The sequence below is a fragment of the Branchiostoma belcheri genome, unplaced genomic scaffold, assembly GCF_001625305.1.
Source record: "Branchiostoma belcheri isolate BF01 breed outbred unplaced genomic scaffold, Haploidv18h27 scaffold17, whole genome shotgun sequence".
NCBI classification, from domain to species: domain Eukaryota; kingdom Metazoa; phylum Chordata; class Leptocardii; order Amphioxiformes; family Branchiostomatidae; genus Branchiostoma; species Branchiostoma belcheri.
The window spans coordinates 4,095,447-4,108,323 of record NW_017803157.1 but is presented as its reverse complement, the minus strand read 5'-3'; the positions used below and the strand labels follow the sequence as shown (position 1 = coordinate 4,108,323).

General features: G+C 42.1%; 1 protein-coding gene across 1 annotated transcript in view; it reads left to right on the top strand.

Moving 5' to 3' along the window:
* Nucleotides 1–3,263: 3,263 nt before the first annotated feature.
* Nucleotides 3,264–12,877, top strand: part of LOC109466771 (ras GTPase-activating protein-binding protein 1-like) — a 13,899-nt gene continuing 4,285 nt past the window's right edge. Inside the window, 9 exon segments of the mRNA XM_019764592.1 lie at nucleotides 3,264–3,453; nucleotides 7,737–7,898; nucleotides 8,868–9,051; nucleotides 9,471–9,636; nucleotides 11,027–11,129; nucleotides 11,586–11,764; nucleotides 12,288–12,391; nucleotides 12,835–12,875; nucleotide 12,877. The exon segment at nucleotide 12,877 is cut by the window's right edge and continues 184 nt beyond it. Of these exon segments, the coding sequence (XP_019620151.1) occupies nucleotides 7,753–7,898; nucleotides 8,868–9,051; nucleotides 9,471–9,636; nucleotides 11,027–11,129; nucleotides 11,586–11,764; nucleotides 12,288–12,391; nucleotides 12,835–12,875; nucleotide 12,877 (924 nt within the window). The 5' untranslated portion in view covers nucleotides 3,264–3,453; nucleotides 7,737–7,752.

Here is a 12,877-nt window from a genome sequence, read left to right as displayed (position 1 = left end):
TGAACAAGGCAACCACAAAAGTGATCTACAGTTATACGTGCAACGTTGCTAGTAAATTCCTGGCAGACCGTGATTAAAATGTACGTATGGCACTCAACACCTAGTACCTCAGAAGTTAGGATGTTGATGTAACTTTGGACTGTGTTGCTTGCTGTTCGCAAAACACATAACAAACAACGATCTGTATCTGTATCTGTATGCAAACCTGAACGAAAACGTGGAGTCGTTCAAATAATGAATACCCAAATAAAATACGCATTGCCCAAAACAAGTACCCTACACACCGACCAAGAAGTGGCCAACGTTAGCTAAAAATGGCAAGGAGTATGTGGCAAGTAGCTAATAATGGCAAGAAGTGCAGTATACTAGTAACAAAGCTGGAGCTGTCAGTTGAAGTACATCTACCGTGTATTAAACAAAGCCTCGGACCGGTGGTATCAGCCGATTTGAATGGCGTGTGCAGGCCGTACGGGGGTCAAGTGCAGCGAGCGGATCTCATGTCTCACCGCACAAAGAACCTGTTATGGAGACCGTAAGGCAAACTGGGTCAACAAAAGCGCGCCGCTTAGTTTGCTTGCCTGGCGACGATGCAATAGTTAGGCGTAAATGGTTGCAGTGTGGTCTTGAGTTGAGGGTCTGAAAGTTGTGGGTTTGGGTCCCGTGACTAGGCTACTCTCCAAGCAGAAGTTTGGATTTTTTGGGCTTATTTAAAGTTCATGGGGTTGGCGTAAAAAAATGCAAATAAGAAGCCCCAATGAAAAAGCCTAAAAAACACGCCAAAAATAAGGCAAAACCCAAACCTCTGCTTGGAGGGTATGACTAGGCCCTAGTGCAGTGTTCTTGTGAACTTATTTCCTCACGCGACGCAGGTGAAAATAAGTACCTAGCTTCGGCTGGGGACGTCCTCTCTGATGAAACCTCTCTGATGACCCCCTAATCGAGAAGAGCCACACCTCGAGCACGTTAAAGAACCCACAACGCTTATGGAAAAGAACACGGCCTTGGTACTAGTACTTTCTTGTGGAATTAAACCTTACAGTCCGGTCTCCTGGTTTTCAAGATGATAGCCACCTATGCCCATCCTTCAACAAATATGGTAAATCTCAATAAACAAAATTTCGATACATTCGCATCCCACAGTTTGACACCGTTACTGTTCATCAACCAAAATCAAACATCAAGAACCACACTCATGACACTTGGGAGCTAATAAGCTATATGTGTGTAACGTGTTGCGGTCGACGCTCTAGCGCCATCTGGTGTGCACCTTTAATACTGCAGTGGTGGCACGATCTCGTCAACCTTTCAAAGCTTTTATTTTCAGATATCTCGTTGTAATTTCGGTACACCAATGCGGTCGAAGTTTTCCGGCATACCTCAAAGTTTTGTACATGTTGGCCTACAGATCGAAGCAGGGTAGACTCTTGGCTAAAACCGCTCACCTGTGATATTTCAACCAACGTCATCGAGGAAGAAAGAACATTTGATTTAGAGATTTGGCAGGTAGGATGATCATGCTCTGTTGCAAATTATGTGCATGTCGCTAGGAGGCCTTCCTTTATAGGGACACATCCGTAATATTCCATGGTACAACCATGGACACATATCATATAACTGTTAATGTCCTTGGTAGCAACCGCTGCGTTTTCTTGGCCAATCAATAATGGTTTCTATCACTGAATCGTCTCCGACGACTGCCTTGGAGTGACTAGTGCATCATCTACATGGACACCTGAGATGAAAGATGTACTATAATAGCCTAAAGGGCCTTTGCTGCAGTTTTGTAGCGCTTGAAAACCCGTTTTCTCAAAGCCAATATTCAGTTTTCTACATACTGAGTTAACACAACAGTATCCCAGTGTATATTGACCCTCATGGAGCAAAAATTACCAAAATTCTGATGGGAAATGGTCACTGGAAGTTCCTGGGCTGATCTTAGGGTACCACCCAGAAAATAAAAGACTCATCTTGGGGCTTGTTTCTGCAGTTTTAAAAGCCCAAAGTATGAAACAATGATTCAAATGAGCTAATGTGAAGCAGCATGTGTCAATATCACAAAGATTGTCTTATTCACAATATCAAGTTCCAGTTTTGCTGCCCTGAAATCACATTGGATCCCTTTAAGAGCCCTTTTTTTCATATTGAAGCCTGGTTTTAATCTTATTTATTGGTTTACGGACCTCCAATGCTCGATCACTAGAAGTTTTTTTTTTTTTTCAATTATTTATTTTATTGTATTCTTAAGGAGCGACCATGGGAGCCCAGGTAAACTAAATAGAAGGCCACCCGCTCATGATGTTAATTTATGCTAGATGAGAATCAAAGATCGTATGTGCTTGAAATCTGAAAAAAACAAAACTTATCTAGAGAAACTGTTTCAGTCCTTATTGGGTATGCGATTATATAGAAGGTGTGTAGTTTCTTAGGAACTTTACCTTGAACCGCTAAAGGGACCAAGGACATAAAGTGTAAGCTGTCACAGTATAGGCCAGTATATACTGTATAATAAGGAAAGTTTTATTGCAAATTCATGCCCGAAGGCTAATTGCATGAACAGAAGAAACATTTGTATAAAAACAGGTAATAAGTACACATATAACTACTGATAACTATTAAGAGACTACTAGTAGAAAAAACTACTGGGTTTGACTTCTTTTTTGAAGACAGATGCAGGGACACAACCAACTAGTACAGTGGCCTTCGCCCGGATCCGCCCTACCTATGACGAAACTTTTGGCACTTATCCAACACAGCAGTCAGCACCTTTGATAGGACGGAAAAAAACAATTTTTTTTTTTTTCAAGAAGTGAGTCAGAGCATATTTACCGATGACTACTGGTACTTTGTTGACTTTGTTCAGTTGTGTGCCTGAGTTTAATAGTCATGTTCACTTTACCAACTATTCTGTTTTGATACCACCGGTCACAATGTCATAAAATGGATGAAATGATGGAAACTGGTTTGCCCGGCACTTTTTGCCGGAAGGCGCTTGCCCTCCGAACTCTGGTTGCGCGCGAAAAGTTGATAAACGTGCAAACACTTTTTCGCGGGAAATTCGTGACGTCAGGATCACATCCGGTAAATTTCTGTTTGCCGGGGTTTCCCAAGTGACTTAGCAGGGGTGGGGTGCGCGCACCGCCCAAATTCGTATTTCTGTGTGAACACACCCTTATTGACCAATCAGAGCTCAGATTGATTCACAAGCGACCAATCACGAGAAAGAGATAATTATTTTCTGCCTTGATTAGCCAATCGGATGGCGAGGTATTGGAGAGCTGCAGGGTTAATGCAGAAATTGACAGCATTGCGCACGGTGCATGTGCGGCGCAATCTGTACTCACGGAGAACATCAAGTTTCCGTAACGATTTTAACACCAGAACCTTGAATTTCCTCCATGAAATTTTAGGATTTTAGACTAGAGCTCTCCACTTCCAATCGAAAGGTAAGTTTTGGTGAGTAAGTACCGAATTTAGTCCGGTTTAAGCAGGTTTTCTGAGGCATGTTCGCGACAGAGGGGTGCCCCTCGCCATGTTGATAGACCGGGTTCCTTGTCCACACGCTTCTGAACATTGAAAAAATTATTTACAGAAGAATTTATTCGCCATGCTGGTCAATTTCTAACACTGTTACTTCTTTTTGCTGCTGTTTCATTTATCATCTTATCGTTTGTTTTTTCTGGAAGCTGTATTTCTGGGGCGAGCAGTTTTGTTTATTGTGCGTTGCCACCAAACGTGAATGGAGAAGTCCTGACCATTCATTTTGTAGGATCGGGAGTCGCGCGGCTCATCGAAAAATTTGGGAACCATCTTGGATTTCTCGTTTCTAGAACATTCGGTGGAGATTTTACAATGGCAGCAGTTTTGTGTACGCTGCTTTAGGACGTAGTTTTTACAGGTGAAGCGCTGAAGAATTTGTTCCATGTTCGCTGGCTTTTTTGTTGCCCTCCCCACAATGCCCTGGCTAGTGTGGGGGCAGATGGATGATTTTTGAGTGTCTGTCGCAGTTGTACTGGGAACATCTCCAGAATTTCACGGCTTTTTCCAGTCGCATGAATGGCCGAGGAAGAGGCATTTCATACCTTAACTCAAGATGCACTCTTGTGGGGGAGTTGCGTGAGTAAGACGCTGATAAAACAAGGCCAAATGAAGCCAAGGATGAATCACTTCTATATTCGGTTTCGGTCACGTGCCCGTCCAGACTTTTCAAGGCCTCGAGGAAGAGCCAAAAATTCAACCCCTCAAAAGTCTGATTCCTCTTAAAACTTCTTCTAGAAGAAGATAACCCTTTTCTAACCGCCTTTAAACTTACGATTTAAATGAAAGTGTAAGTTATTCGACAAAGGAAGACCACGGATGTCCAGTAGGCCAGAGAGAGAAAATTATTATGATGACCAACTGCCACAAAAATTTACAAAGTACACAAAGGAAATGCTTCCATTATATTTTCTTTTGATTCTGATTTGGAAGAAAAGCTCTTCAATCATCTCCCTGGCATAAGTTTTTGCTTGTTTGATCCTTGATTGATTGGGAAGCCCTGCAAAAATGTTGAAAAGACAGGTGCAAGGGTTCAGGGGGCATTGTGTCAATTAGAACAACAAAGGACAGCCATGTTCCTGTGTGGCCAACCTGTTCCAGTATGGACAATGGGGGAGGGGGGCAAAATGTTCAAGATCTAAGAAATGTCCAGAAGTGTCCAGTTGGCTTCTAAGAATGAAAACTGTTATTGAACACATTTAAAGAGTTTCCATATTCACTATTAGATAGAAAGCTGTAAATGTAGTAATCCTCATGTTCTTGGGTCTTGCATTTATAAAAGATTCATTGGTGAGTGATATCTTCGCCTGCCTGTCTGACTTTTAACAATTTTTTCTTTAACGATTTTTGCTTGATTTTTGGTTGTATCAGAGCATTGCCCGTTGCATGTGATGCATTGTGCAACACAACATTAGAAAACTACAGACAAGATGCCATCCTCACATACGTGAATACGACGTTAAAATAGACAAGACGTTCTCCCAAAAGGCTATGGACAAAACATCCATGCATGCGCAGTACATTCTGCAGACGTGCTTTTACAATGTAGTCCTCTTATGTCATCTATCAGGAAGTGATGTTCTAATTCGTACCTGGCAGGATGTTTGTGAAGTGAAGTGGTGGGGATGTGATTGATTGAAGCAGATCAAACCATTCAGTCGGGGATGTCTGGTCAGGACAGGTAACAGCTGTGGTGGATAGGCTTAGTGGTCGATCTGTGGATGCTCTGATTCTTCAGTGTAAACAGGCCCTTTTATTCAAGCAAAAATACAAATCAGCACACTTTGAAAGCCGGGATTCTTAGTTATATATAGAGTGGGGAAAGGGGGCTGCATCTTTGGTGTAAATTGTACTGAGGTAACCAGCCAGCAAAGAATTTTTTAATTAAGATTGTGAAGTGAATTGAATACGAATATATACTACTAATACTAAAGGTACTTCTAATAATAAAATATGAATTTGACATCAATCAGATGCATGGAGCTCAAAATACTGAGCAACAATTTTGTGTGCTAGGTTGATGTACCGAAAGGTATTTCTGTACAACAGTAAACAGCATATTCTTGACATTTTAGTGTCAGAAAATAATAATAAAACCTTTGCTGTATCACTTGTTGAAAAGTTAGAGTTAGACATTCAGATTGAAGGTTTGGCTAACAAAAATTACTTTTTATTGTGTACCTAAAATTTAAAGTTTAGGTGTAGCACCGACCATTTCCAAAAATGGATTTCGGGCCCTAACCTGATATTCATATCGTAATGAGCAGCCTTGTACTTAGTTGTAGACATCAATGGCATCAAATGCTCGCATGTCAGGACCGTTTTCCAGTCGATTTTTCATCAGCGTCAGGAGAGGCTGTGGAGGGTTGTAGCCTTTGTTTCAGGGGATGCTTTGTCACTGTGACCGCCCAATAAATCAGGAACAGGGCCGGAGGTTAACATGATTACATGCAGTTCTACTAGCCTCCATAGCAGGCTTATAGAACTGGGGGTTTGGTGGTCTTCGGCTGTTTTCTGATTAGCCCAGTTCTAAACGGGGGTAATTCAACCAGGCCGGCTATATTGTCTATATGCAATCAGAAAATAGCACATAAAAGCTCCCAAAGACCCTGAGGACCCCCAAAAGCCCCAGTTTTTGGCATGCTATGGAGGCTACAATCTGTGGAATATCTATTTTAATTTGGACTCACAACACTTCGGCCTGGGAAGAAATCTGGAACGTTATGTGGTTTTGCTAACTGAAATGTGCTAGTACATTTAGCAAGTGTAATTATTCCTTTGTAATGTAACGCAGGATCTTACTACTAGCGCACAGACCAATTTTAGAACTGGCAGCTATTTTGGGAAGATATCTGTTTACTGTAGCTTTTGAACACAAGAAGACAAGGTGGATATCGTGTTAGTTTAGTTCCCTGGTGGAAAGAATCAATAGTAGCCACGTTAATGATATAACCATGTGCCTTTTTCGGGGACTGTTCAGTGCAAGGTGCAGTGGCAGCCATGTTCTTACTTCAGAAAAGGGAAAAGAATCAATTCTACATGGATGCAATTAACGATAATCGTACCCTCCATCTGTTTCGGGCACGAGAGGGCATGTTTTAACACAGACCGGAGTTAAACTTAAACTGCAGTTTTATAAAGAAGCAAATCAATCTGTACATGTTTTACTTTTGGCATATGGTAAATAAGAAAGCTAGGGAATAATATTAAACTCCTGATGGTAAGAATGCTGGTAAGGGGTCATGCTGGTTATGACTTCTGTAAATCATGATATGTTTGCAATAGTTTTATTTTCAGTTTCTCAATGCCCTTTTAACATGAAATCATGACACCACAAATGTTCGTATTTCTATTGTCCTACTAAAATGTTTTAACTGTCAACTTCATACACTGCAAAACTTCCTTTTTCATATTTTGCAAAATAAACCATTGGGCAATTAAATGTATTTACTGCTACATATGTCCACTGGTCTCACAGTTTCCATGGAGACTGGATTTAAAAGGTCGGCATGAGGTAATGACCAGAGCTGACCAGTGTGACCACCTGTCCTTTCCCAGGACAAGACCGATAGCCAGCTGCAGATAGCCACAGAGAAGTCATCTTGTGTCAGAGCAACAGGCTAAATTGTAGCTATTATAATAAGATGAAGTCTGCATCAAAGGTTGTGTGGCACGGTCTTAGCCAAAAGCATAATTGGCTAAGACCAATAATAAAGCATTATCCACTGCCTTCAAAGAAGAAGTCGAACCCCATAATACTATTAAATAGCTAGCGTAGTAGTAGAAGTAGAAGTTTTTTCCAGACAGTTGTTACTTGTCTCCTGTTACTGTATTGCAATGTGTTTTATTCTTGATTGTAAAAGCAATTAGCCTTCGGGCATGATTTTGCAAATAAAGATTATAATATTAAAAAAAAAACAATCCAGGGAGAAAGAAAGAGGGAAAAATGGGAGGATAACATCAGAGAGTGTACTGACAATACACACGGAAGTATCACACATAAAGTACGTTAAAGATCTCATTGCACTTATCTATCAAAAAGAGATGAGGTCCTTCCACAAATGTGATAACTCTTGATGAATAAAATCTCTTCTTTCTTGTTTTTTTCAGCACCAGGTCTGATCAAATGTCCATGGTTATGACACAAATGTGGTAAATCTTGATAAATAAATAACATCTTCGCTTTCTTCTTGTTTTTCCAGCACCAGGTCCGGTCAGATGGTCATGGTCATGACAACCGACAGTCCCCAAAGCACTGTGACGCGGGACGTGCGAGAGCTGCACGTCAGCTCGCAGTGCGTGGGGCGGGAGTTCGTGCGGCAGTATTACACCCTTCTCAACCAGGCACCAGAACACCTGCACAGGTAAATAATAGTCTCTAGTTCTCCTACACAGGTAAGGAGTCTTCAGATTCCAGGGCTCTCCCCAAGCTATGAAGCAAGGGTGCACCGCAAGCTCCCAAAATGTTCAAATTTAGTGTTTTTTCGTAGTATTTTCATGAAATTCGCTGATTTGTCGTCAACCTATTGGAAGACCTATTAGCTAGACCCCATCTGGTAAATTGTATCTCAGAGATGACATCTCAAAGGTAACATAATTTGCATCTTGGTCTTCTTGGTAACCATTACTTTTTGTTCAGTTCCTATGTAAGTACGTTCTATAGGCGTTATAATTTTGTGCGTGCTATCAAGGGAGCTGTCCTGTCTAGTTTGGGTGGTAACAGCCGATATGAGACTGTTCAAATAATCCCTATAAAGGATGACGTCAGTCCATGTGTCTGTTACCTCAATATCTAAGTCATCCTCCCTCTGCAAATTTGGACGTCTTCCAAGCTCATGACAAATCCTACTGACAGGATGCCTGCTGAATACTGCTGCACAGATTTCATGGACAGGCCTCAAAATTCACCAGTCTAATCTAAAATCTAATTCTACAGAAAAACGTGTGCACAAAAGAAGATAAAATAAAATGTCAGGAAAACCAAGTGAGGATGCCTCTACTGTACAATATTACTCGTAGCTAGTTCCACTGTACAATAGGTCTAGAAAAAAAGTTTCAACACCTTTAAGTACTCGGGTATTAGATTTTTTTTATTGGCCTAAAGAGAGAGTTAACATGCCAGGGGAGTTGGTCGGCTGAAAGTACAGTTTGTCGAGGGCAGCTACAATCTTTGGTTGCGGCAAACTGTACTGTCTAGCGGACCAACTCCCTCGGCATGTTATCTCTCTCTGTTGGCCAATTTCTACTTTTTCCAGCCGTCTCCCAAAGCCTGGAAGAGGCTAGGTACCTTCATCAGTTAAACATAACTGATGTCCTTTGTTTCTCCCCTTCAGGTTTTACAGCCATAACTCTTCGTTCCTGCACGCGAGTTGCGACTCGGGTGAGCATGTGGAGGACCCGGAGATCGGTCAGCAGGCCATCCACAAGAAGATCATGTCGCTCAACTTCCGCGACTGCCACGCCAAGATCCGCCAGGTCGACAGCCACCCTACGCTGGGTAACGGCGTCGTGGTGCAGGTGGGAAAGTGTTTGTCTGCATGTGTGTGTGTCTGTGTGTGCACATATGTCTGTACATATGTGTGTCTGTAAGTGTTTGTGCCTGTGTGTCTGTGTACACGAGTGTGCGTGTGTCAGGTGCAGGTGGGTAGGAGGAACTGGTTACATCCAGTTTTTATCATAAGTAGGAAAGTGTCTGCATATGTGTGTGTGTCTGTATGGTTGTTTGTGCTTTCATGTCTGTCTGCTCACACCGCAAGAAAACTTCAGTACTTTCTAGCCTCCTCCACAGTCATGGTGAAACTACAAAAACTGCAGAAAAAGAGTGTTGTCCCAGGATATATGTTCCTCAATCTCAACTATGTGTCCATGTTTTCACCAAGAGTTGAGAATTTTGAGATCCTGTTTTCCTAACATGGTTGTTTTCCGTGTGTTTCCAGGTGACTGGTGAACTGTCGAACAACGGGGAGCCGATGCGTCGATTCATGCAGACGTTCGTGCTGGCGCCGCAGTCACCCAAGAAGTACTACGTCCACAACGACATCTTCCGCTACCAGGACGAAGTGTTCGAGGACTCCGACTACGAGGCACAGGAGCGAGCCGGAGGTGAGTTATCAACACGTGAACAAGAGTTCCACAACCTCTTAACTTCGCCAAATGATGCTAAGGCCACACCGACTTAATTGTATGGATGACATCCGCAGGCACATTGATTTTCGCCTATTCTGAAAAAAAGATGATCACATCCACCGAGGCTCTGGCCTGGCTCTAAGCCTGGGTAGTCCATGGTAGTTAGCAACAATATGGAGCCAGGCACCCAGGCTACTGAAGCTCCACGGCTCAAAAACTCAGTACATACATACGTACAGTGCCGATTCATAAATTCCGCAAGAGGCTGACATGTGCCTTGTATACGTCGCTAAGTACAGCCACAAATTCAAAAATTGTGACCATGTCCAAAGCATGAGGTATCAAAACCAGAAGTTCTGCTGCAGTACTGTGGGAAGCCACCAGAGGGTTTAAGCTCTTGGGGAAGGTAAAAAGTACCAAAAATAAAGCCCTGACTTGGTGTTGTGTCTGCCATCCTATGACATTTGAGTGCTGCCACCCACACAAAAATTTGAGGCACCCTGTGATAGGACACTTAACGACATGTTTCCATATTTCAATAGCTTTGTGATCGTTACAATGTCTCCTTTAAAAGTTTTACGAAGAATGACTCACTGATTTGTGTGAGTTTGTTACCAGGGTGCAGGCCTTGTTACCCATGTGTTAAAGGGAGTGGGATTTGCAGGGCTCCATATACTAGTCTATAAACATCAGTGTTAGAAATACCCATCTGCAGTCTGCATTTTCAATATTGCAGAAGAAAAATTAAGTAACCTTTTGCAGACTGAAAAAATCAGTCCAGTGGTTGCAATGGTGTCACTCTCCATAGATATGGCCACAGTTTTGCCTAGATGTGCCGTGCATACAGCATATTTTGCATCTAAATCCCAGTAATGTAGTTTTTAGGGGGAAAATTACTACTGTTTGGCTGTTTCCCAGGTATTGCTATATAAAAATTTCAACTAAGCTGAAAAGAATTTTTAAATTTGTTTGATATTTGCAGAAAGTATCTCCGGATTGCAGAACAAAGTTTTGACATCTGCAATATTGCACAACACTGACAAAAAGTTTTTCTACAACTTGTGGTGTTCCAGAGTCTTATCGTCTATCAGATACCTTTATTGCGTTGGATCTAAAGTTTTAACTTTGATGTTGTTTGATGTTTTATTAGATATCCATTAGATTAGATAACAAATCTAATCTATTCTTCCAGGATTCATAAAATATAATACAAATTAAGGCACATAACATAACACTTGCATCCATTAGACTACAACTAGCATATAACTACAAAGCAATAAACAATAACAACTACAAAGCAACACGACATTACCAGATCACTTTTGGGAGTTTTAACTTTAAACATGTTTGTGTTGTGTTGTTGCAGAGTCTGAGGGTGAGATTGAGGCGGAAGCGGAGCCCACCAAGCCGCCTGCGCCGGAACAGTCTCCCTTGGAACCAGCCGTGTTCGAACCACAGCAGACTGTAAGGTAAGGAAGGAGAGTGCTTTCCATGAAGTTTATGACATGTATAGAGAGTGGAAATTAAGAGCGATGGATGTAACTTGAAACATCCGCAAATTTTGTCCATGATTTATCCAGTAATAGAGGTTGAATTGTCTTCAGTCTTCCAAAACAGCACAAAAATGTTTTTATGTCAGTCCTAGTTCATAATCAAACCTGGAGAGAGTGCTCATAATCTAAATGCGACACAATTTTGGATTTTCAAGCCTTTAAAGAAGCAATTTTCCCCATTTTCAGAGGCAGATCATGGGGTTGGTAGTGTTTTTTTATGGTCCTTTGGATATTTTTACCCAAAATTTTTGTCAATTTTAACTGACTGGTTTAGAAAATGTTTGTCACATGCCACAAATTCCCTACAATTGACGGAAAAACAGAGCCCTGATTCAAAGTCACATCTAACCGTTTTTGTCTGTTTGTCCCCAGTAATGGTGACATCCACCTGGAGGAGAGCCCCCCCGAGGTGGTCCCCCCGCAGCCCCCTGTGGAGGAGCCTGCCCCCCCTCCGGAGCAGGAGGAAACTCCCGAGCCCGAACCGTACGAACCGCAGCCCGAAACCGCGCCGGAAGCCAAGGAGCCCGAACCACCCAAGGAGCAGCAGCCTGGTACGTCTGGTTCTTCATGTCATACCTGAGCCACGATGACATTTCGTACGAGTGTTCCGGCCTGTGTGATAACTAACTTCAATAATTTTTTTTATCAACCAATAGTCTGTGCTTATAAACCTGCAATTTTCCTGCAGTCTCTTAGTGTCACTGACAAAAGGTAGTGGATGCTACCCGAAACATCTATTTCCAAAATCATATCCAGTTGCATGAGTGACCATTTTTTTTGGCGCATCTTATTAACTGGATTTCTAACCTTCATTGACGTAACTAGCGGTACAGCCTGTGCTTCTATTGTGTTACTAGTATCACACGTGCTTCCAAATGTTGCATAAAATGACTTGTTGTCCCTTCTCTGTTTGTGTGGCTATCTGTATAAAGTAGGGTTGCTGTACATCCTCAGAGCTTGTACTTTCTTCTTGTGGGGGACTGGAAGGGTTGTACCATACATGCATGGCAAAGGTTGTACTTCTCATAGTACAGATAAACATTGTCTCACCTCTGTCTGTTCTTTTGTTTTCAGAGCCGAAGAAGTTTTCGTGGGCTGCTCTGGCGAGTAAAAACACGTCGGCGTCGCCCCAGGCCCCGGCAACGGGACTGCCCCCAACAGTCATCAAGTCACAACAGGTAAGCAGGGTCGAAACACCACCAGCATATGCAGGTTACTGCAAGTACATTTCAATCTGTGCAGGTATTTCAGGTTTGGATAAAAGAAAAGGTCTATTACAACACAACAGTGTATTCACAGTAGACTTTTTTTAATCACTCCACTTTGTCTTTTAACAACACAGATGGAGTTTCACTTCCTCTTGTAATGGTCAGGTTCTCCCACAGCCAGAGTTTTGCAAAGAAACAAAAAAAAAGATTTCCTCCTGTTGCCAAGATCTTTACTCGGTTTTCTTCTAAAACATTCAAAAGTGAAGGCAAACCTTGAATTCAAAACATCTAGAATTTGAATTAAAAAAACTAGAACAACATATTTACAGCTGTGTACTTAGCCTGTATTTTTCAACCCAGATGAACTTTCTTGCTAATGTTTCCTCTTGATCTTGCTGTTTCCTAATGTCCAGGTTCCGCCGAAGCCAGCGGAGCCGCGGGACCCCGGTGCGCCGC